Source organism: Lepisma saccharinum, chromosome 9, assembly GCF_977018435.1.
Source record: "Lepisma saccharinum chromosome 9, izLepSacc3.1, whole genome shotgun sequence".
NCBI classification, from domain to species: domain Eukaryota; kingdom Metazoa; phylum Arthropoda; class Insecta; order Zygentoma; family Lepismatidae; genus Lepisma; species Lepisma saccharinum.
This window is the reverse complement of record NC_139237.1, coordinates 34970572-34995159: the sequence shown is the minus strand read 5'-3', so window position 1 is coordinate 34995159 and position 24588 is coordinate 34970572. Positions and strand designations below refer to the sequence as shown.

At 38.3% G+C, this 24588-nt stretch overlaps 1 protein-coding gene across 7 annotated transcripts in view; it reads right to left on the bottom strand.

Annotated features, from left to right (window-relative positions):
* LOC145991995 (uncharacterized) overlaps positions 1-24588 on the bottom strand; it is a 184746-nt gene that overhangs the window by 145179 nt on the left and 14979 nt on the right. For all 7 annotated transcript variants that reach the window (XM_083127994.1, XM_083127995.1, XM_083127991.1 and 4 more), the window contains exon 3: positions 10693-11153. In XM_083127994.1, coding sequence (XP_082984120.1) covers positions 10693-11153 — 461 coding nt within the window. The remainder of the gene's footprint in view (positions 1-10692; positions 11154-24588) is intronic.

Here is a 24588-nt window from a genome sequence, read left to right as displayed (position 1 = left end):
CAGTGCTCGGTTGGGTTGTGAACAAACCGATTGTGTTTGTAGAAATAAATTATCGAAGCATAATTATACACTGTCTGCCTCTATTATTTAGATCTTCGAAAATTCCAAAAGCTTCTCGGTAATCATCCTTGACATTCAATACCCGGTGCAGGCACATAGTGGTCAGATCTCACTTTAACTGTCGGTCCAGTCCCAATTAGCCTTTCTGTGTATAAAGTGGACTTAAAACAACAATTCAATCAATCAATCAATTGTCAAGATGAACAAAACAGAAAGGAAACATATTTCGAAGAGTAAAATGCCAAGGGAGATTTCACATTGTAGCAACAAGTGACACGTGATACACGTAGCGTGAAGACTTCACCAATCGAACACAAGCTTGTGAGGGCTGTCATGCCACTACACTGCAAAATGTTGCTGTTGAATGGATTGTTTCCAAGTGATTTATGTTGCGTGTTGCTTGAGTCTGAAATCTCTTAAAAGTAACAATATTTGAACTCTGGCAAACTTAGATCTTCCACAGATCATATAATAATAAAACAACCTTGAAGAAGATAAAGGTGAGAAATGAAAGGTAAGCTGCAAATTTCATATTTACAGTTGGCAATTACATGACAGAAAAATCATGAATACATTCTTTACATTAAGAATGAGAAGTATAAAAAATGTTGGGTGTTTAAAAAAAAAAGTAAGTGAAAACATACCAGAAAGTGAGAAATGGAATTTGGAAGCAAACATAAAAAACACTGAAAAACATTTCCAAATGATTCACACTTATGTAAATATGAAGAGGATGTACTCATCACTTAACAAATGGTACATCACTTATTACACAATGGCATGATGTGCACACAATATAAGTGTACTTCCATGGGAAAGACTGATGCTACATCCTCTTACAAATGAATAGAATGCAATGCAACTGTAGGTCTGTTCAATATACTGTAATCCAGACACTCCCAGTAATCACACAACAGTAATATAATATTGGAAGGGGGAAAAGGGGAGATAAAGCAAACATTGAGGAAAACTCCATCCCAAAATCAATGTCGAGTGCATAAATACACATGCAAAAATACACACATTAATAATAAAAATAAAATAATTAAAACTGAGTATGACAATAAGCACCATTCAAATATCAGAATGCAGCAAATACTATATTCTCTTCAATTTTGAAAATTGTGCATTAATGACATCAATACATCACATTTCAAAACAATCTTCAGGGTTGCAAATATTTGTTTTGGGAAAGTACAGAACTTGCCTTGATGACACCCGTGCAAATGAAATAATTCAATCGGTTTTTTGCAGGGCATTGTTGGACTGAAGTTCACATTCCTGTGACTGCAGCATTAGTGAGCATTATGGCTGGTACAAAGGTGGAGAATACATTATGTATTGGAATTTCACGTTATTATGCTCATAATCAATGTGCACCATGAATTTCATGCAAAGTTCAATAAGAACCCACCAAGTGGTAATTGTATTTGTGCATGGTACAAACAGATTACAGAAACATGTTGCCTGCACAAGTGAAAACCACCTGGTCACCTCAGCTCAGAGGAAGACAGGGAATGCATGCAGACATGTTTGTGAGCGACCTACAGATATCAACAGGAAATGCAAATAGAGGACTGGTGATGTCAAAAACAATAGTGTGCAGTGTTCTCTGCAAGCATTCGTTATTCAAACCATACCATATTTATCTACTGCAACAACATAACAGTTGGGCTGAAAAGTTCGTAGGCTGACACATAGATGGCGTTACTAGAATTAAATCCATGTGATTTTTACTTAGTACTAACCTTCAAAAGATACGTGTATAAATTTCACAGCTGCCGGATAATTAGTTCGTGAGATATAGCATTGTGAGTGAAGCAGCTTTTGTTATTGTGAAAAAATGGATAAAAAAGAATTTCGTGTGTTAATAAAGCATTGGTTTTTGGCAAAAAAAAATAGTTGAAGCCAAGGCTTGGCTTGATAAACATTATTCGGACTCTGCACCAGGAAAATCAACCGTTGAGAAGTGGTTTGCTAAATTTAAACGAGGCGAAATGAGCATCGAAGACGATGCACGCAGTGGATGCCCCAAAGAGGCTGTTACCGACGAAAACATCAAAAAAGTCCACAAAATAATTTTAAATGATCGTAAAGTGAAGTTGATCGAGATAGCTGAGACTTTAAAAATATCAAAGGAACGTGTTGGACATATTGTGCATGAATATTTGAACATGCGAAAGCTGTGTGCAAAATGGGTGCCGATCAAAAGCAACAACGTTTTGATGATTCGGAGAAATGTTTAGCGATATTCAACTGTAATAAACACGAATTTTTCCGTCGATATATTACAATGGATGAAACAACATGGCTCCATAACTACACTCCAGAGTCCAATCGACAGTCAGCCGAGTGGACTGCACGTGATGAACGAAATCCAAAGCGTGGAAAGACGCAACAGTCGGCTGGCAAGGTTATGGCATCAGTATTCTGGGATGCGCATGGTATTATATTCATCGATTACCTCAAAAAGGGCCAGACCATCAACAGCGATTATTACATAGCGTTGTTGGAGCGTTTAAAGGATGAAATCACGAAAAAACGGCCCCATTTGAAGAAGAAAGAAGTGCTGTTTCATCAAGACAATGAACCGTGTCACAAATCAATGAAAACGATGGCAAAATTATATGAATTAGACTACGAATTGCTTCCCCATCCACCATATTCTCCAGATCTGGCCCCCAGTGACTTTTTCCTGTTTGCAGACCTTAAAAGAATGCTCGCTGGAAAGAAATTTAGCAATGATGAAGAGGTAATCGCCGAAACTGAGGTCTATTTTGAGGCTAAAGAGAAATCGTACTATAAAAATGGCATCGAAAAATTGTATGACCGCTATAATCGTTGTATCGCCCTCGAAGGCAACTATATTGCATAATAAAATCGAATTTTGTCAAAAAAATATTTTTTACTATGTTAGCCTACGAACTTTTCAGCCCAACTGTTAGATCACAGGGTCCGGTTTCAATTTTGTTTAAGAGTTCCAGGGAATGATGGCAGAAGATGAAAGTTTTATGGAGAAGGTTGTGTTCAGGTATCAAGCTATCTTCCATATCAGGTAAAAAGTAAACTGCCACAATATTAGGATTTTGAGAACTGAATACTTATATGTTTATGTGGAACATGACTATGATTATGCGAAGATTAAAACGTTCCGTGCCATCTCTCGTGAACACATTTATGGGCCATTCTCCTTCCTGGATAACACAGTAACAGGAATACAAATAGCTTGAGATGTCACAACTGTGGCTTCTATCTCCGATACAAAACAACCATATTTCATTTCTACCATCAAGTTTGTCGATACCCAAACACAATGTTGTCAAGACATTATAACATATTGTAGCTTGGTGCGTACTACTCACTATTAAATAAAATAAACAACGTTAAATTGTATTAAGTTAAGTTTAACACTACTTATGTGAGTGAGTATGAAGCTTTTTTGAACAACGTTTCAGGGTCCAACTGCCCCCTTCATCAGGTTCGTAAATATTTTCCTAAGCACTGAACACAGTGCCGCGTTAAAAAGTGTTAAAAATTTATTTATTTATTTAAAATTCCACATATTAAGAATCCCGTAAAGACAAACCACTTAAAAATGGGAACACATGAAATCGATAAAAACCCATGTCGGTTGCACAGCCAGCACTGGTAAACAACAACAATCTTATAATGAGGTGAAAGCTGCTTCCCCTCCTAATCAGTCCCACCTTCTCCTCCTATTATGTCACCATTCTAGCACAAATTCTCATTCCCCACCGGCCGCTCGGATGACCTCTGAGAATGCCGACGTAATAGGAGGAGAAGGTGGGACTGAATAGGAGGGGAAGCAGCTTTCACCTCATTATAAGATTGGTGTTGTTCACCAGTGCTGGCCGTGCAACTGACGTGGGTTTTTATCGATTTCATGTGTTCCCATTTTTAAGTGGTTTCAATCGAAATAGGTGGTTTGTCTTACAGGATTTTTAATATGTGGAGGTTTTTTTTTTTAATTAGGAATGTGTCAGGGATACCCTCAACCTAATCCTCTTTTAACACTTTTTAACGCGGCACTATGTTCAGTGCTTAGGAAAATATTTACGAACCTGATGAATGGGGCAGTTGGATCCTGAAATGTTGTTCCAAAAAAGCTTCATCCTCACTCACATAAGTAGTATTAAACTTAATACAATTTAACGTTGTTTATTTTATGTCAAGGCATTGCATAGGACATGCCCCTGATGTTGTGGTCCCCAAGATCACTAACCTTACACCGTGGGACTTTTTTTTGCGGGGTTACATCAGGTAGGACTTTTTTGCGGGGGTTACATTAGAGACAGGGTGCTTCTTCCACTGATGTTCCATGATATTGCAGACCAATAGGAGTGTACTGTTGTGGTACACATTCCTTTACAAATACAGTGAAACCTCGATTTTATGTTTTTCAATTAACCAAGCTGAAAAAACTTAAAATGTGGGAAAATGTAAATAGAAGAAAATTTCATAGCATTTTGCTGCATTGAGACCATCAAGATTGCCTGCATTATGTAAAATCAAGGTTCCGTCTGTTGATGTCAGGGAAAAGAAACACCTGCTTTGGTTCTTCACTCCTTCAACATTGGTTTAAGCAAAGCAAGTGTAATAATTTCCACACAACACATGTTTGATTATTTACCTTTAACCATCAATCTGATTTATTGTGTTCAATTGCCTTTGGACAGCTCGGCGAGATTCCAGTTTGCAGTGTTTTGCCAGAAAGGCTAAGCTAGTGTATATAACAGGATGTATAATCTGTCAGTAATTTCATGTTCAGTAAGAGCACACATATGACATGAACTTGTCCATCGTCACTGAATAAAATTCATGCAAAACCTTAATTATGGTATGTGCTTCCTGATATTTGTGTCAATCGAGGGTTTAGCGAACAAAGATGAAAAAAGAGCGAAGTAAAATTTCACTAATAAGCAGATTGACACAAATTCAAACTAGTTCATGTCATAATAAACTTTCCAAATTATTAAAACTAAGGCTGAGCTGATACCGGGGGTATCGGTAAGTATCGGTTGATATTTTTTCACCGATACTAGCCGATACCATTGTTTTTGAGTCACTAGATGTGCGGCCAAAACCAATTCTTTTTCCATTTCAAAGTTTCGTTCACCTTTTTCAACTTACCTTTGGTTTTAAGAAAAAATAAAAATAGTTGTGCATTTGTTAAATGAACCTGTACTCAAGTTTCCGGGAACAGCAAGTGTGTGACACAAAGGTCTGTAAGCAGATAAGACTCGCGGTCAGGTATCTTCCAAATCAAGCGTAACATGAAATTATACCCATAGGAGTTGGCTGCTTCTGTTCAGTTCCCTTCGAAGTCTACCAGGCTTTGTTTGTACAGATGCAGTCTCGTGTAACAATAACCCCAATGAGGTCCAGAAAGCCAACGATGTATCTGTTGGTAATCCTTCCATTTTCTTTGGTGTTTGCGGACATCCCTCTTTTTAGTGACCTCCCGCAGTCAAAAAGGTCATCGCCCATGAAAGTGGTGGACGTGTCTCAGACATAGCACATAGCATTTTCCTGGAAATTCAAATACCTGGGCTAATCCCCCTTTTCCTTTCCGACTTTAGACTCTTGTTTGTCCCGACTGGGTTTCAGCAGGCATGTTTCGGCACAAGGAACGTGGCAGGGGAATAATTTTCTTTGAATGACAGATGACGGCACTTAGTTTCTGGAAAGTGTAGTGATGGGTTTGGATTTCCTCCCACGCCAAGCGATAGAACCATGCATTTAACCTTTCTTAGAAATAATTTGCCGAAAGTATATCGAAAGCAAAGTCACTTCGGAATATCACTGTACTGAAGTCAATTGCCTGATATAGAAGCAAGAGACTGGTAAGTTTTCATTCTCCCCTTACATTTTGTTTACTAATTATTATTCTTTTTGTTAATGGGCAAAAAGGAGACGAGATCGGTTTCACATTACAGCTTTACTGTTAGTTTTAGACATCTTGTCCTGGGCTGGTAAATCGCCAAATATTATTGTCTTCACCGATGATTTAATGTTAGTTTGGGAAGAGTGATCCTTTAGTTTTAGAGGAGGTTGAAGAGGCATGATCTCATTTTTCAACATTGGGGGAGAGGACGACGACGACCACAAGATTGCCTTGCTCTTAGCTTCACATAATATTTCTCTAATATTTGAAACATCTGATCGATTGTCACCTTAAAAAAATGTAAAGTTGAGATGCATCGTTACAACAGAGCATCGTTTGGTGGGTTAATTTATTCATCACTCGTCATCAGAAATGCATACGTATAAAATGTAATAATAATAATTTCACAAACACATAATTTTTATATATATACGTGGGCGTACCCAAAAGAAACCGAACTAATTTTGTGGTGGGCAGAGCTTTTGTAGTACCGCGTTTTGCCGCTAGGAGCGGATAGAGCGAACCTGCCTGAGTCTGTAAGCCGAGTGCCGTCGCTGAAGCAGGTCAGGACACGTTTCGGCAGAGTTTAGAGTGACAGCTGTTTTGTGTGATTGTCGTTTTTGCAATGGCTGATTTTCGGGAACAGCGTGCGGTGGTGAAATTCTGCTTTTTGCTCGGAAAGAGTGGAACAGAAACTCTTGAAATGTTAAAAACGGCATACAAGGATGATGCTATGGGGAAAACTCAAGTGTTTGTGTGGTTTTCCCATTTCAAAAATGGTGAAATGTCAATTGATGACAAACCTTGTTCTGGTCGTCCTTCCACAGCCCGAACACATGACAATGTTGAAAAAATTCGTGAAATCATCAACGAAGATCGACGATGGACCATTGAACAAATTGTGGAGCTGTCGGAAGTGACTTGGAGTTCAGTGCAGCGAATTTTGACAGACGATTTGGGAATGAAAAGGGTGGCTGCCAAATTCGTGCCATCACTGCTGACTGCTGAACAAAACCAAGGTCACTTGGAAACATGCCGTGCTTTGAAAGAAGGGTCCCAAAATGATCCAAACCTTTTTTCAGTTTTGTGTGACTGTTTTGTGTGATCGTGGTTTTTACAATGGCTGATTTTCGGGAACAGCGTGCGGTGATGAAATTCTGCTTTTTGCTCGGAAAGAGTGGAACAGAAACTCCTGAAATGTTAAAAACGGCGTACAAGGACGATGCTATGGGGAAAACTCAAGTGTTTGTGTGGTTTTCCCGTTTCAAAAATGGTGAAATGTCAATTGATGACAAACCTCGTTCTGGTTGTCCTTCCACGGCCCGAACACATGACAACGTTGAAAAAATTCGTGAAATCATCAACGAAGATTGACGACGGACCATTGAACAAATTGTGATGTCGGGAGTGACTTGGAGTTCAGTGCAGCAAATTCTGACAGACGATTTGGGAATGAAAAGGGTGGCTGCCAAATTCGTGCCACGACTGCTGACTGCTGAACAAAAACAAGGTCACGTGGAAGCATGCTGTGCTTTGAAAGAAGAGTCCCAAAATTTACCAAACTTTTTTTCAAAAATTATCACAGGTAACGAAACGTGAATCGAAGCAACCATCAAGCCAGTGGAAGACTTCAAGTTCGCCGTGCCCCAAGAAAGCTTGTCAGGTGAAATCAAACATTAAAACAATGCTGCTTTGTTTTTTCGATGTGAGAGGAGTCATCCATTCAGAGTTTGTTCCAGAGGGTCAGACAGTTAACCAGGCTTTCTACTTGGAAGTTTTGAAATGATTGCGCAACAGTGTGCGGCGGAAGCGGGCCGATTTGTGGCAGTCAGGTGACTGGTTTTTCCATCATGACGATGCCCCGGCTCACACAGCCCTGTCTGTACGACAATTCTTGACCAAAAATGGTATGACCCCTGTTCCTCACCCCCATACTCAACGACCTTGCTCCGGGCAACTTTTTTTTTGTTTCCTAGAATGAAAGGAGACATGGAAGGAAAGCATTTTGCTGATGTTGCTGAGGTGAAGAAAAAAACGACGTAGGTGCTGTCACGCATCACAAAAGATGACTTTAAAAAAATGTTTTGAAAAATGGAATCAAAGATGGGACAAGTGTCTTAATGCAAGTGGAGAGTACTTTGAAGAGGATTGAAGGTTTGTACTTAAATTGTGAATAAATAAGTTCACAAAAAAATTAGTTCGGTTTCTTTTGGGTACGCCCATGTATATGTATGTATGTATGTGTATATACAGTGTGTCCATTTGGATCTGCAGCCGAGAGATCGGGAGAAACGTGGCGGGCGGTGCTGACGGAGATGCCGACATTTGAGGCCTGTAATGCTCGCTTATTTTTGTGGACATCTTGCAAAACGAGCACTAACCTGTGTTATAACACGCAAAAGTTCTTCTGTAATTCTTCCAAGTTCCACCCTTATATACACAAATAAATATGCTTTAGAAATGATGTTAACAGCCACAGATAATACTCTGTAAAACATTTTAATCATAGTTTTGACCAGTAACGTCCTGCTTAAGTTTATATCCTTGAAAGAGTTTTGTGTCGATGGGGATCGTTTGGAGGTTTCGAATGTGCAACACTGTATCAAGATTACGCTGCAGACGAACCGTTAAAAGCTAATGGTGTTCGTGAGCTTCCTTGCAATCCGAAATCTCCTAGCTCAAGTTTTTTGTCCCTTCGCGACTACAGAGCTGTGAATATAGTGGCAGGCAGATGTAAACCAAGAGCGTGTTAATTTCGTACTGTGCGTAAGAGTGTTATTCTTGGTTACTTGCCGTTACTTGTTTGTGTTATTGCAGTGTGTATGTGTGTTGTGTCAGTCAGACGATTGGAATGCCAGCCGCAAGGTTCACGTAAGAACAAAGAATTTTTATGTATGACACTTACGTGAAAACAGACTCGTGTCGAGACGTGTGTAGGCAATTTGTACAGAAATTCCCAGGCATTTCACCTCCACATAGAGATACGGTTAGACGTCTTGTCCTTAAATTACGAGAAACTGGATCGTTAAATATTAAAACACCTAAGCAAAAACGACGGATTCTAACCGAAGCAAAACTCGATGAAATTGGTGCAGCGTTAGAACATTCTCCAAACAAACCTCTACGCCGTGTTTCACAGGAGATTGGCGTGTCAAAATCATCAGCACATACAGCCACTAAGGTACTAAAATTAAAACCGTACAGAGTTTCTATAGTGCAAGAATTACGGCCCCCTGACAACGTAAGTAGAGTAAATTTCTGTAATTGGGTTTTGCAGAATATTGTAGATGGTATTGTTGATCCACAGTTAATATTTTTTTCGGATGAGGCATGGTTTCACTTGCGTGGTCATGTTTGTTCACAGAACAATAGATACTTAAGCACTGAAAATCCCCGAATAATACACGAAGTTCCGTTACACGATGCAAAAATTGGTGTGTGGTGTGCTGTAAGTGCCAAAAGAATAATAGGGCCTATATTTTTTGAAGACACAATAAATTCAGAGAGGTACCGCACACAAATACTCGCGCCGTTTTTTCAGTTGTTATCAGATAATGAGAGACAATATGGGTATTTTCAACAAGATTCGGCCACAGCCCATACCGCCGCTGATTCTTTGGACGCTATAAGGGAGGTGTTTGATGACAGAATAATTTCAAGAGGTTTATGGCCTTCACGTTCGCCAGATCTTACCGTATGTGACTATTATTTGTGGGGAACCTTGAAAAATTGAGTCTACCGAAATAACCCTCATAGCATCGACGAACTAAAAGACAATATAAGGGCAGAACTAGGAAGAATTATGGAAGAAGAACTTTTGCGTGTGAATCAAAATTTCATCAAACGATGCCAGGAATGTGTGAATGTAGGTGGACATCACTTTGAACAACTCTTATAACACAGGTTAGTGCTAGTTTTGCAATAATATATAAATGTCTGCATATGTCCATAAAAATATGCGGGCATTACAGGCCGCAAATGTCGGCACCTCCGTCAGCGCCGCCCGCCAGGCTTCTCCCGATCTCTCGGCCGAAGATCGAAATGGACGCACGGTATATAATAGCCTTTGTTATTTTATACTGGTATTATACAAGTATCGGTATCGGTGGGTATCGGTGAGAGTATCGGTATCGGTTCAAAGTGGTATTGACTCAGCTCTAATTAAAACCAATAATGGACAAGCTCACCAAAAATTAACACCATTACTACAATGACTTACACCAGAGAGTGATCAAAGTGATGAAGAAAAGGAAAAAAAAAATTGGCTGGGACACTGACAAAGAAGGAACTGTCTGTTAAAAGATGCACCGGAAGGAATGGTTAATGACAAAAGTAGAAAGAAGAAAATCTAGATGATATTATGTATAAATTAAGTGGATGCTATGCTGCCTTGAAGCACATGGTAAAAAATCGGAAAGAGTACAGGTAGAGTGAAAGACCTGCCTATTAAAGCAGGGAATGGTGAATGAAAAAATGTGCCGAAAGAATAAATATTGTTTCATTTCGAGATGTTGAAAACTTAATAATACATATCTCTGGTGGATGATTCAGTACAAAGAACCAACGTTGAAACTGATAATTGCTAATTGAAAGGAACTCATGGCCCATTGTTTGCATGGAACTAAATGATTTGCTACTCAAGATTCTAGGTAACAGAATTTTGATACGGTACAGTTGCAGTATTGTCATACTCAATTCTGTTCTAGAGAAAGCATCATGCAACTTACCCTTCTTCTTCAGCAGCTGGGCCTTCACTTTCAATCTTCAGTTCAGTCTCTTTCACTTCTTCAGATTCTATTTCAACTTTGTTACCATCACTGTCCTCAAAAGAACTGTCTTCAAACTGCACACTACTGTCACTGGGCCCCAAATGTTCACTTTCCTCCTGACCAAACTCACTCGTCCCTGCACCAATGTTCACATATACATGGGAGGGATTTTCCTCAATCGAGTCCAGCTTAACTAGCACCTGCTCCGATTTAACAGATGATGAAGGTTCTGGTTGCCAAGCATATGCATCTGTCTCATCGTGAAAAGGAACATCCTCAGGTTCAGCCTTAACTGTGCAAGTCACGAAGTCAGGCGCTGGTTGTCGAGGTGGAGGTGAATGTGATTCATCAGTATCTAGCTCCTGCTTGCTTCCTGCTTCAATTTCTTCTTCTTGTAATGAGGTTGAAGCACTAGAAGCCTGAAAAGACAGTGCACATTTAACTAAGAAGCTATACTCAAATAATGAAAGTAGGGACACCTATTACATCCAAATTATACTACTGCAATGGGCACAAAAAAAAAAGAAAAAGATGACAAATATCTATATATATATATGGTACAAATGATCAAGGTGAGGGAAAAAAAAACACTCCATGATTCAAACAGCCTATTGAGGGCGAAGACCTGCCAAGAGGCTCTTCAATGGGTGAAGCACGGTCAGCACACCTTGTCCCCTATACCCTGTCCCATCTATCTCTGGAGGAGGTGGACAAAAACAACTCTCTGAGCAAGTAGTGACACACTGGAGAAGGAACAGGACTGTGTGGAGGGGGGAAAGAGAAGGCAGTTACAGTCCTTGATTCTCTGTCGCTATGTGCAGCCTTGCTCCAGAGATAGTTGGGACAGGGTATAGCTGCTGTTTTCAAGAGTGGAGTCCATTAATAGTGCTTTCACATAGCTCCCCAGTTCTCCTCATGATACTGAGTGAACCCTGTAATTTTGGAACTCCCACCTGAAAACGAACCTGGACTGCTCCCACAAAAGGCAAGTGTGTTAAACATTAAACTACAGAGAAGCAAGTCATAGAATGAGACAAATCAGAAGAAGAAAAAAAAATTTTTGATGGGAGCCATAGACTACAAGACTTAACACCAAACAATGAAATTTGTTCATCTATATCGGAACATTAGTTTCTAGTCAGGGCAGTTGTGAGGCAGAAATAAAACAATGCACAGGAATATCTTGGAATACAGTTCAGTTAAGTTTAGTTGGTGTTTTAAGTCCACTTTATGCACAGTAAGGCTAATCGGAACTCGACCTACAGTTTCAAGTGGGATCCGAACCACTATGTGCCTTCACCGGGTATCGAACCCGGGACCCCTTGATTGCAAAGCAAGGATGCTACCACTATTCCATCGGGGAGGCAACTCATTGGAATGCAGTTAACCACCTTGTAATTATATAGTGCAACAATCAGTTACACAAAATTACAAAGCAGCAGCTTATGGAAACTTAGGTGTTTTCTGTATTCCACTATGGTGTTGTATTGAACAATGAAGACATCAGATGAAAGTCAAATATGTAGAAGCCTCCCAAAACTGATGGTTACAAATGTCGTGCTTGGACAACTACAAGAAATAAATAATGTGTTGATTTTATCCTATAAACACAGAGCCAGGAGAGCATCTGGGTGATTCCACAACTAGGGGATAATTTAACGTCCCAGCTTTGTAACAATAGTTACTAAGCTTGTGGAGTAATTCTAAATATTTTCTCATATTCTAAGTATACAACCCTTTATCTTCCTCCAAATATATTCTCATATTCTAAGTATACAACCCTTTATCTTCCTCCAAATATATTCTCATATTCTAAGTATACAACCCTTTATCTTCCTCCAAATATAATGAAAAATTATTAAAAAATATGAGATAAAAAAATTCCTGGACTGAGATACAGGTCGCCAAAAATGGCACCTCATGCATAATTTCTCACATGCGATTTTCGGCAAAATATTAAAATGCTCTATCTCTGGAACGGTTCAAGATATTTTGTTGCTGTTTCTTGTATTTGAAAGAGAATAAGTTTCTGATTAAAATGATAACCTCCATTTGTAAATATGTGTCAAAGTTCTCTTGCTGTAGCCTTCTGATTTTTTTTAAAAAAAATAAAAAATAATATTTTTTTCAAAAATGCCAATCCCAAAGGAGAACTTCCACTTTCAAGTTTAAGCGGTTTTATAAACAATTGAAAATTTTGCCATACATTCAACCAGTTTCCATTAACACATTCACACATATTGGGCTCATGAAATCAAAATCTAGTCTTATTTGACATGGCATTTTAATTCTTCATAAAGATAAGTAACAGACACAGCTTTCAAAACATATTACAGGTTCCAAAGCATACCACTTCTGTGCACTCTGCTTAGAACTGAAATTAGCAATTCAATGAACTAAAAATTTGTTAAACTACATTAGTATCTTCCTTTGATATTGAGTGATGCCTTCCTGTTGAACCAATAGGAACTGTAAATTCATAAAAGTTCAGAGCTGTAGCTAGGAGGCAGTGAACAATCTAAATTAAAACGTTATAAAAGAGAGAATGCAGCACCCTATTAAATTAATATTGTATTCAGTTTGCAATAATTTTCTTGCTAGCAAAGCGAGCAATATCATTATTTTCTGTAATGCACTGTAAATTACCAGAGAGAGAAGTAAGACTGTTACTGCTAATCAGTTTGGTCTTAAATGCATGACCAATTTATTGGATGAAAAGGAACATTTGAGAGATTTTGCTGTTGGTTTGTTATGAGGCGGAAGAATTGATTATGTAATGCATTTAAATAATATGTTATATATATATATATATATTAAAGAAACTGAATACATACACAATTTAGTGTTAAAATGTTGCACATGTGTTTCCTTATCTTTTACGTCACTTTATGTTGCATATGTGTAAAACATATGTTGTACATGAAAGTTATACATGTATGAAGAATTATATTTGTCATGCATTTTCTGTCTTGCAAAAAAACAGCTTGTGTGCTTGTTTTAAATTATTAGCAAATGTGAAATAGAACGTGTTCAAAAAATATTTCAAATCGTTTGTCCAACATAAATGCTTTAGCACAGACTTCTCTTTTTGAGTGATTTAACCCTTTCGGTGCGGAGAATGTATACATTCGAGTCATTCCATGCGAAATCAACACAGCCTTTGACCTGACCATCTCCGATTTTCATGAAATTTGGGGAGTTGAAACTATGCATGGAACTTAGTAAGTATAAAAATTTTTAGTTTCGTGCATCTTGTAATTGTTAAATTATTCAAGGTCAAAGTTAGCATAAATTGCCCTTTTTGAGCCCGCTTAGCTATACTAAATCTGCTGTAACTCCGCCCCTATTTTGCCTAGGAAGCTCAAATAAAGCTTATTGTACAGGGAATTGAACAAGCTTTCCAGTGATATATAACAAGTCTACCTTTGGATAAAAATATAATTTTGTCACGTGACCTTGACTTTTGACCTTGAATATCTCAAAACATGTCATCACCAAAAATCGTGAAAAAAATATATTTGGTCCCTCATTCCATACTCTAAAACATACCAAAAAATCATTCTGGGACTGCAATGGGATCAGAAGATACAAACTAATATGTGTAACTATGTGATTGATAAAAGCCCCATTACATGAACTATGAAGAGTCAAATGTCCCTTAACACTCCCTACAAAATGTGAAGGAGTTATCCTGGGTATAATTGGTCATAAAAGAAATAGGTTAGGCACAGGGAGATCCCTAGCCGTGTGTGTCAAGTGCAGGTCCGGCATATTGTTGACCGCCATATTGAATTCAACGCAAAAATTTCAAAGGAAAGTGGGTGATGTGATATATCAAATGAGGCTAGAATTTCACGAGAAATGAAGTGACGAAGGATTTTCCAACGTATCTTACGCCAGCAAAAAGTTATACACATATCTTTCACTTACGATATATGCACATTATAATGTTGTCAATGTTCCTTTGAGCACACTCGTTGAAGTCTCTCACACTCGCATAGAACATTTGGTAATGTAGCATGTGCAACAACATCGCAAGAAACTATGTCCTCTCTCAGATGGTCAATATCAGGGACTTTTAGTGCATGCACCATTCTCTTCAAATGTTTCTGAAGGTAAAGTCCTCCTAAGATGTTAGATCTGGGGAATGTGCAGGCCTTTTAATAGATCCCCGTGTGCCCATCAATCTACCTAGAAAATTACCATGAAGAAATTGCGAAAATGTCCACATAGTGTGGTCACACTCTGTCCTGTTTCAAAACTCTCGAAAAGTGCCATATCCCGTAAGCAAGGGTGAAAAAAACCTGTTCACTTAACAAATCCAAGAAGCCCTCACCATTTAAGGTACCGTTGTTGAATATGGACCAACCATTTCCGTTCGGCATAAATTATACCACATAATTAGCTTACCAGCAACAACCATTCGACTGAGCAAATCACAGGTATTGCATATTATTTTTATTAACTTCACCGTGAAAATAAAAATTTGCCTCGTCACTGAAGAATTTTTCATTCCAAAGGAAGTGTCACGTAATTGTTTGAGATACTTTTCCCAATATTCTTCACTATTCAACTATTATGTGAATGTAGCTGATTAAAATCATATGCAATGGTGTGTATACTTCTTTCTCTCCCAAGATGTCAGCGTGATCTCAATGAGTTCCTAACACGTTAGGAGCATTCCAATGCTTTGTTTTTAACACCTCGAAAAGGAGAAAATGGTTACAAGCATGCAGTAATAAATTTTTGCTGGTTAAATATATGTTGGATAAACCTTCGTCACTTCATTTCTCGTGAAATTCTAGCCTCATTTGATATATCACATCACCCACTTTCCATTGAAATTTTTGCGTTGAATTCAATATGGCAGTCAACAATATGCCGGATCTGCGCTTGACACACACGGCTAGGGATCTCCCTGTGCCTAACCTATTTCTTTTATGACCAATTATACCCAGGATAACTCCTTCACATTCTGTAGGGGGTGTTAAGGGACATTTGACTCTTCATAGTTCATGTAATGGGGCTTTTATCAGTCACATAGTTACACATATTATTTTGTATCTTCTGATCCCATTGCAGTCCCAGAATGATTTTTTGTATGTTTTAGAGTATGGTATGAGGGACCAAATATATTTTTTTCACGATTTTTGGTGATGACATGTTTTGAGATATTCAAGGTCAAAAGTCAAGGTTACGTGACAAAATTATATTTTTATCTAAAGGTAGACTTGTTATATATCACTGGAAGACTTATTCAATTCCCTGTACAATAAGCTTTATTTGAGCTTCCTAGGCAAAATAGTGGCGGAGTTACAGCAGATTTAGCATAGCTAAGCGGGCTCAAAAAAGGCAATTTCTGCAAACTTTGACCTTGAATAATTTAACAATTACAAGACGCACGAGACTAAAAATTTTCATAGTTACTAAGTTCTATGCATAGTTTCAACTCCCCAAATTTCATGAAAATCGGAGATGGTCAGGTTAAAAATTGCACATATCTGTGTTGATTTGGCATGGAATGACTCTCACGTTTTCCCCTTCTGGGCTCAAATCACGGATAACGTATATATACGTTCTTCATTATACATGCGTAAATACAGTAATGAAACAGAGTCAGTATGAACTTTGTTTTGATATCTGGTGGAGGCATAGTGGATCAGATTCCACTTCATACTGTAGGTCGAGTCCCAATTAGCCTATCTGTTCATAAAAGTGAACTTACAACTCAAAAAAATACAAACTTTGTGTGCTTTTCTTGTTACATGCTGTTCTGTGGTGTTCTACAGAAGGCAAATCAAAGACAAATGTGCTGGTATCACAGATGGACTGGTATACATAATTTACTAGTTAATTATTTGTAATAGAAAACAATTTTTCACAACTATGTAAAAACTCGTTTCCTAAATTTATTCAGAGAAAGAATGATGCCATCAGCATGTGGCCAACCAGTTCTTGAAACTCTTTGGTTCTCCTACCCAAAATAATGAAACAAGAGTAACTACAAACTTTGCACCTTTCTCTTGTTGCAAGCTGTTTTATGGTGTTATATATAGGGTGTCAAAAATAAATGTGCCAGCATCAGGGCTGGGCAGGTAAATTACTTGATACGTAATCTACTATTACAAATCTTGGCCTAGAAAAACCATTATAGTCCAGGCAAAGTAAGGCAATTTTCCACCCAACCTGGACAAAATAGCTTCAGAAGCTTTTTAATCAACTTCTAGCTCAGGAATCATTGCTGAATAACATATCCAAAATCAGACAAAATTGGACCACAGGAAAACCCCCAAAAACTGATTTCAAAATTGCGGACTGGCTATTGTGAATTTCCTAACATTTTATGTTTACTTATGAATATTTTTTAATATGTTGTGTATTATTACTTATAATTTGCGTTTTCTTGTTGTGTCAAATTATATTTTGCCTTTTAAGAATGAAAATCTCTTAATTGTGTGCGATTTGTCAGAAAAAATTGGACAATGGACAAGATCTAATTTAACGTAGTTAAAATATGATAACCACGAATGACCAGCATTGCATGTAACTTGATAACAGCTGATAGAACCGACTCCTGGACAATTTGCAGTTGCAAGCTATGCTGTAGATTCTCTCCATCATTGCAGCAGCCAGACATCAGTCCCTATACCTGTACTTGCAGAAAACTTTTTTTGGTCGTCTGAATATACAACCGTGCAGATAATGTTCCTGGGAGGTAAATTTGTGACAACATGAAGTGACAGGTTATGGGTCGGACTCGGATTGAGTTATCAAGTCCACTTAATGCACAGAAAGGCTAATTGGGGTTCGATTTACAGTTTAAAGTGGAATCCAAACCTCTATGTTCCTCCACCGGGATTCGAACCTGGGACCCTGGGTGGAACTCCGATCGTAATAGAACAAGTACTAAGGCATTCTCTGCAAAGCAAGGTAGGACTGACTAGAGGAAGTGGATTTACAGAAATCCAGAAGGCAACATGGCTGTTTTCATGCACTTGTGTTCCACTTACAACTTGCTAATGCAAGAATATCCAAGAGTTTTGTTGAAGAGTAGGGAACAACACAATGAAATGCGATATACAAACTGGGACCATAATGATATTTAAGAAACAATGGAACAACTGGAATCCACATCTTAATTCCATTCTGACTCAAGTTTCTGCAACACTAGTGCAGGAGTCACAGCTTATCCTGGAGTTAATTTTGACAAATTGCATTACATCGGTACAAACATCATCTTCAAAAAAATTGAGAAAGAGGTGTTCAAATATTCTGCCAAAAGGTTGACAAAAGTGAAAATCGTAGGATTTTCTGCTGCTGCTGCTGCTGTTGCGAGTCCTATCGGATACGATATACAAGTAGATGCAGCACTCGTTCAGAGAATGACTACTATTACCACGGTGGTGCCACTGGAAGATGCCATGTCTTACTAGATTTGTGTGTATCCTCATACATTATTCGAATTATCAAGTGTGTTGAGGATAGTCAACAAGCCTCAGTTAGGTCATACAATACTCAAATACACCAGCAACTTTCGAATGGAAGTTGAAAAAATCCATTGTATAAGCCAGTACTTTTGGATGATGGATCTCTCCAACATTCCGTTCCATGGCGTAACAATGAAACACACAAGAACATTGGTAGATTTCACTCTGAAAACAGATGGAAGGGATAAGGTTGTTTCTGATGGCTACAGAGTGGCTTTCCAACAATCAAGGCCATAATCCTCAGAAAAATCTGCATAAGACCAGTAGGAATGTTAGATCAGCGCTGGCAAGAAACAACACTCCCTACATAATGAAGAACCAAACCAAGCAATTATTTCCCTTATTGGTGACGCATTGAAGAAACACATGTGATGTGTACAAAGCAGGTGAGGATGCTCATGTGGTCATCGTTCTTGCTGCAGTCTCATCATCACAAAATGTAAGTATTTGTACAACAGTAATAGAGGGAAGAGGCTGATTTGCTTCTGTACCAGGCCAAGGATAATGGTTTCAAGTCATACTATCGCAGTGACATAAGGAGGAGACCATCTCCCAATACTGTGCATGATATCCTTGGAATTCAATCATTGTTGGGTCGTGACATCTGCAAGTTGCTCATGTTTCTGTATGTTTTCACTGACTGTAACACCACACCTAGAATTCTTCTGGCCTCTCCGATGGTGTCGTGATAACGTCCATTCCCTTGTATTCAATGGGTTCAGGGTTCGATACCTAATGGAGGCACGTAGTTAATACGATCCCACCTGAAACTTCATGTCCAGTCCTGATTAGCGTATCTGTGAATGAAGTGGACATAAAATAAAAACTCGAAACCCCATCAAGAATGCGTTCGATTGGGAAATCCTCAGTATTAGACAAACTGATGAAGGTAACTGAACTCAGTTCAGCTGCAAATTCATTTTGTTTACATTCGTGCCAACATTCAGATATTGTAGCCGTTGGAAGAAAATAAATGCTTCTGTTGTATGACTGAGATCGTTGTTGGAATCCAGAACTATGTTGTAGAATGTTAATTGAAAACGTAGCTGCAGGTACATTGTTTGTTACACCTAAGTGTTTGTTACCTACCGATTCGTCCACAAAGTACCATAACATTCGCACAAACTTTCAAATAAGAATATGGAAGTATAGAGAAGAGATGATCGTATAAGAGTGGGGGTTGGTATGTAATGAATAATTCCTGCTATGCTGTACACCCACTAAATCCAGATTTCCTCCTTAAGATGATTAGCTGTTCCTGCATGTTGAACCTTGATCATACTTCACGATGTGGATGCAAGCCTAATTGTCCTCTTCAACAATGGCGAATGGTTGTAATAATAATATGATGGCAGTCACTAGCGTACGCAGGATAATTTTTTTTGGAGGGGAGGGGGTTGGAAAACAGACATTAAGAACATCCTATGGACGGGGTAGGGGGGGGGTACACAATAAAATATTTCGTATATTTGGAACTTTCACTCAAAATTGAAATCTAAGGATTAATTTAAGAGATATTTGCAATTAGCAGATTCATTTTCCCAAGTTATTTCCTGCTTTCACTTAAAAATTTTATTTTTCTCAAAATTTCAGGAGGGACTGTAGCCCTATGTAGCCCCCTTGTGTACGCCAGTGTTTACAGTGATGAAGACTATTAATTAAACCTTGTCCATCCTTAAAAGTTTACTTTATATTCACGAGAACTTAAAAAAATAATTTTATTTGAAGTAATTGTTACTTTCTCAATTTATAACTTCTATAAAAAACTTTTAATATCAAAATTACACAAGAAATAGTATATTGTTGAAAGATAGTTTTAGTTTAAATATTATCAAATGAAAATAAAAGCATTAACTCTCTCTAAAATGTATCAATTACTTTATTTTAGCCTTTAGCAGAAAATAGCCTTCCGCCATTTTGAAATCCATTTTGGGAGGTTTTCCCCTGGTCCTGATTTTGGATATGTTATTCAGCAATGATTTCTGTGCTACAAACTGTTTAAAAACCTTCTGAAGCAATTTTCCCCAGGTCAAACCGTAAATTGCCTGAACTATTATTTACATCAGCATAAAAACAATTTTCCTAAACATTCAGATGAATTCAAATTTACAATTTAGTGATATTCTGACTCTGTATAAAAATACATTCTCATTTATGTGAAAGACAATAGTTCTTTGGATCCTGTTTTCAAGTGAAACAAACCACTCAACAGTGAGTAACTATATACAGGGGATGGACAAAAATATGGAAACACCACGACATCGGAACTGGTGACCTCGACGCAATTTTTCCACTTGAAATCGGACGCGGTGCGACATTCTTTTGTTTGACACCGTGAGAAGGAGGGAGTCGACAGTTGCACTGTAGATAGCATGCAGTGCAGTTGATACTGAATCATGTCCGAGCTGACAGTGTTTCAAAGAGGGCAAATTGTTGGTGCCTGCCTTGCAGGTGCTTCTGTTACCAAAGTATCCATGTTATTTGGCGTATCGAGAGGGACTCTATCCAAGATCATGATGACATAATAATGAGTCCAGAAAAACATCAGATAGAACACCTGCATGGACGAGAATATACACTGAGTGACAAAGACAGAAGGACACCGACATTGTGACCATGTTTTGCATGAAGAATGGTGCAAGATCCTGTTATCCACTATCCAGGGCTTGTATTTGTCCATTCCTCGGAGACTGCAGGCCGTTTTGGAAGCTAAAGGCGGTCCTGCACCTTCTTAGCTACAACATTTCAGCTTTTCTTTGCAGGTGTTTCCATATTTTTGTCCATCCCCTGTATTAGGTATGACAAAACGTATAAATTTAACCAATGGTGCATGATTGTTGTGAATGGTCCTACAAGGGACGAACATGCAACACATTAAAAAAGTATGAAAATTGGAAATACTAAAACATATTCTTACAGACTCTGTACACACCAAGCCTTTCTCAGAAATGTAGACATTAACCCCTTCCCTGCGCCGACATCGAAGGGAAGTGCTTCCAAAAAGAAATCATAGATGCAACCACAAATTTGTTTCTTCATAAATAATGTAAAAAATAATTACAAAAAGATTTGCCACATATTGAAGCTAAGGAAAGCAAGGAAACAGGGTAAGTAAAACATTTTTGGTGCCTCCCAACATGGATGAAAGGCAGTTGGGACTGGCTCCTGGGGATATGAAGTTCCAGACATTCAACCAAAACTACCAGGTGATGGCCGATGACTCGACTGTGTCCAACAAGAAAGGTCAAGACTTCTCAGCAGAACATATGATATGAGGAACATCAGGCACCAATGCTTGGTTTGATAGCACAAAGCTTGTTCCCTGTTTCTTTTAAAACTCTTCTGGCCAGGTGTCAAGGAGAACTGCTAAGCTTTGCTCCAAGGCAAAGTCCAGTGCATACAGTGTAGTATATAGCTATGCCATAAAGTCCAGGGTGTAAAACAAAGATGTAGTCTTAGAGCCATCAATCAGGCACAGCCACCTGATTCATCTGTTCTGGAACCGTCCATAAAGAAAACACCGAAACTGGGGTACCTGGATCGAAGCTCCAGAAAAATCAAAGTAAGGTGCAGGATACTGCCAAGTGGGAAGCAGCATTTGGATCAGAGACATGTCTGGAAGGTCATTGTCAACCTGAAGTGTGGCCACAATCTTGTCTGCATGCACACTGAAAGGTCTAGTAGCCTTCAGATGCAGGCAATAGAGATCAAGAGGTTGATAATCTGAAACCATGTGGCATGATGGATGTGAAAGCATGGAACTTTCATGGAGCATATAGTTTAATGTTCATGGAGAAAATAGAAATTCTAGCTTTCCTGGCGACATGATTCAAACAAGTGTTCTCGGTTACCAGCCAGGTTAAATCACCGTTAGTTTCCAACATTTCATTGGAATCATCACATTGTGCTCGAAACATTGGAAGCTAACGCCGATTTAACCTGGCTGGTAACCCGAGAACACTTGTTCGATTCATGCAGAAGGTTGATAACTTGCAAACTGGCAAACGTTTGTTTGCCACATTAATTTTTGATCACCAACAAAGCAGATTTGACTCACAAAATGCAAGGCAGTCCTCTAAAAATGCAGGTCGGGCTTGAGATGGTCAACAGAAGTGGACACACAGTTTTCTTACTTGAGTTTGTTTTAAGTCCACTTTATGCACAGAACAGGACTGGACCTACATTTTAAAATGGAATCCGAACCACTATGCACATTCCAACAAACAGGGTGGCTACAAACAAGCAGAAATGAAATTCCCTGACTTTTCCAGGTTTTCCAGGACAAAATTTACATTTTTCCCTGACAATTACAAACTAAACTAAATCGATGTTTTTACAAATAGAAATAATAAACTCATACAGATCCACGTATGGTTTTGTTAAGTACCAATATTATCTTCTATGAAATTGACAGAATTTCTCTATTCTCTATGATTTGAATTCAAACTGCAAAATAGTGAATTTGGAAAATTATTACAATTCACAAGCTAGGGATTACGGAATGTTGTCATACGCAGTAAGTTTAAAATAAAATACTTGATTATTTTTAAAGTTACGACTAAATGAGATAAGAGTGAAGAGTGATTGATTAAGAAATGCAATTTGTAATTTATCAGTCTCCTTATACATTCTCGGGATTAAATGTTGATATTTCCACTGGTATCATATTTCCTTACATTATCAATGGGATTTCTGCTTCAGTACAGTATATCCAAGTGAAGTACTGTGAAACTGACAACATGCAGTTATACCATTAATGCTGATGAAAAGTGTATGTAGATATTAGAAATTTAACGCAAGCAATTTATAGAATCTCATTGTATAGGTACCTGACTTAGCTAACCACACATTAAAACAGGAACACTCTAATAATAAAAGCTTCTGAAAGTTCATATACGAGGGGCATCCTGAAAAAAGTCCAATGTTCCCTATACGCAGCACTAGTGGTCGGAGAGCGACACACACACATGCAGGCAGGAAGAAGTGGCATGTAGCTGTAACCTGGTACAGTTGCAATGCAGCCGTTTTAAGAAAGTTCTAGGTTAAATATTGCAGCTCTCATACAATCTCCCACCGACTGCGATGTAGCCTACGTGTAGTAATCAGATTTTTGCACGCTCAAAATTTGGCACAGAGCAATCAGCAATCGTGAGCAGACCAGATGTTGTGAATGATAGTATGGTCAGACGATGGTGCAGACAATTCACGAAGGCCAATCAAATGTGCACAACCCCATACAGCTGAGTACACGCGGGTGTTCCATCACTTCAGGTGAGAGATTTTGGACCACTTCCTGTACAGCCCTGGCCTTGAATGTACCGACTTTCATCTCTTTGTTTAACTGAAGAGGTCTCTGGCAGGGCAAGGAGTTCACAGCAACACTGCGGTAGAGATAGTTCCAGTCCTTGCAGTCAGACACATATACCATGGGCATACAAAATTTAGTGCCATGCTACGACAAATGCCAGAACAACGGTGGTGATTATGCCGAAAATTAGGTTAGGAATCACTGTTACTAATGCAATAAATTACAACTGATACTCTTGTTTTATTTATACCTAATCGGTAGGGACCTTGATATTTTGTTACTTTTTTTCAAATTGTTGTATTTTCTTTCTTTCTTCTTTTTTTTTTTACTATAACGTGTTATTTTAACGAAAATTCACATTTTCATTTTAGCGCATTTTCTGGCAAATATCTCAAATTATACCTTCATGGTGTTTTAAAACTACTGTTTCAAATTGTAAATCACATGGCTTACGCCTCTTTGTGAGAGTTTGATATCTTGAAAGTTATTTTGGGAAAGTTATTTCCATACCCCATTTTTGAATTTTAAGGTATGGATTTTAGATAATGGAAATTTCCCCGTATATACTGAAGGGTGCATAATGACCATAAGTGGCGATGCACCCAAAGAATTAAAATCAATCAATCTCATGTGACCAATACCGATATATTATGGCACCAAAAATTGGCATTGTATTTTTTTGACTTGTTAGTGTTACGTTTCCCAAAATTCGCGTTTTTGTTTTAGAACATTTATCTGCCAAATATACTGAAACTTAATACGCCATTGTGCTTTTAAACTATTATTTTAAATTGTAGGTCAAATGGTCTACGTATTTTCGAGACAGTTTGATATGTTGGAACATATTTTTGAGGAAGTAAAAGTAAATAGCTCCCCTGCCCTTTTCCATGAAGGTGTATAGGGGTTTGGAGTTAGGGCCCCACACTTTCTTGATTACGGCTGAAGGTGGGGGTGATGTGATCAGCACCACGCTCCTGGCTACCTTTATCCCTCAAAGTTTCCTCAAGGTACCAGCTTCATATGATGCTGGGTGGTGCCGGAGCAGTTTGAATAGGTGGA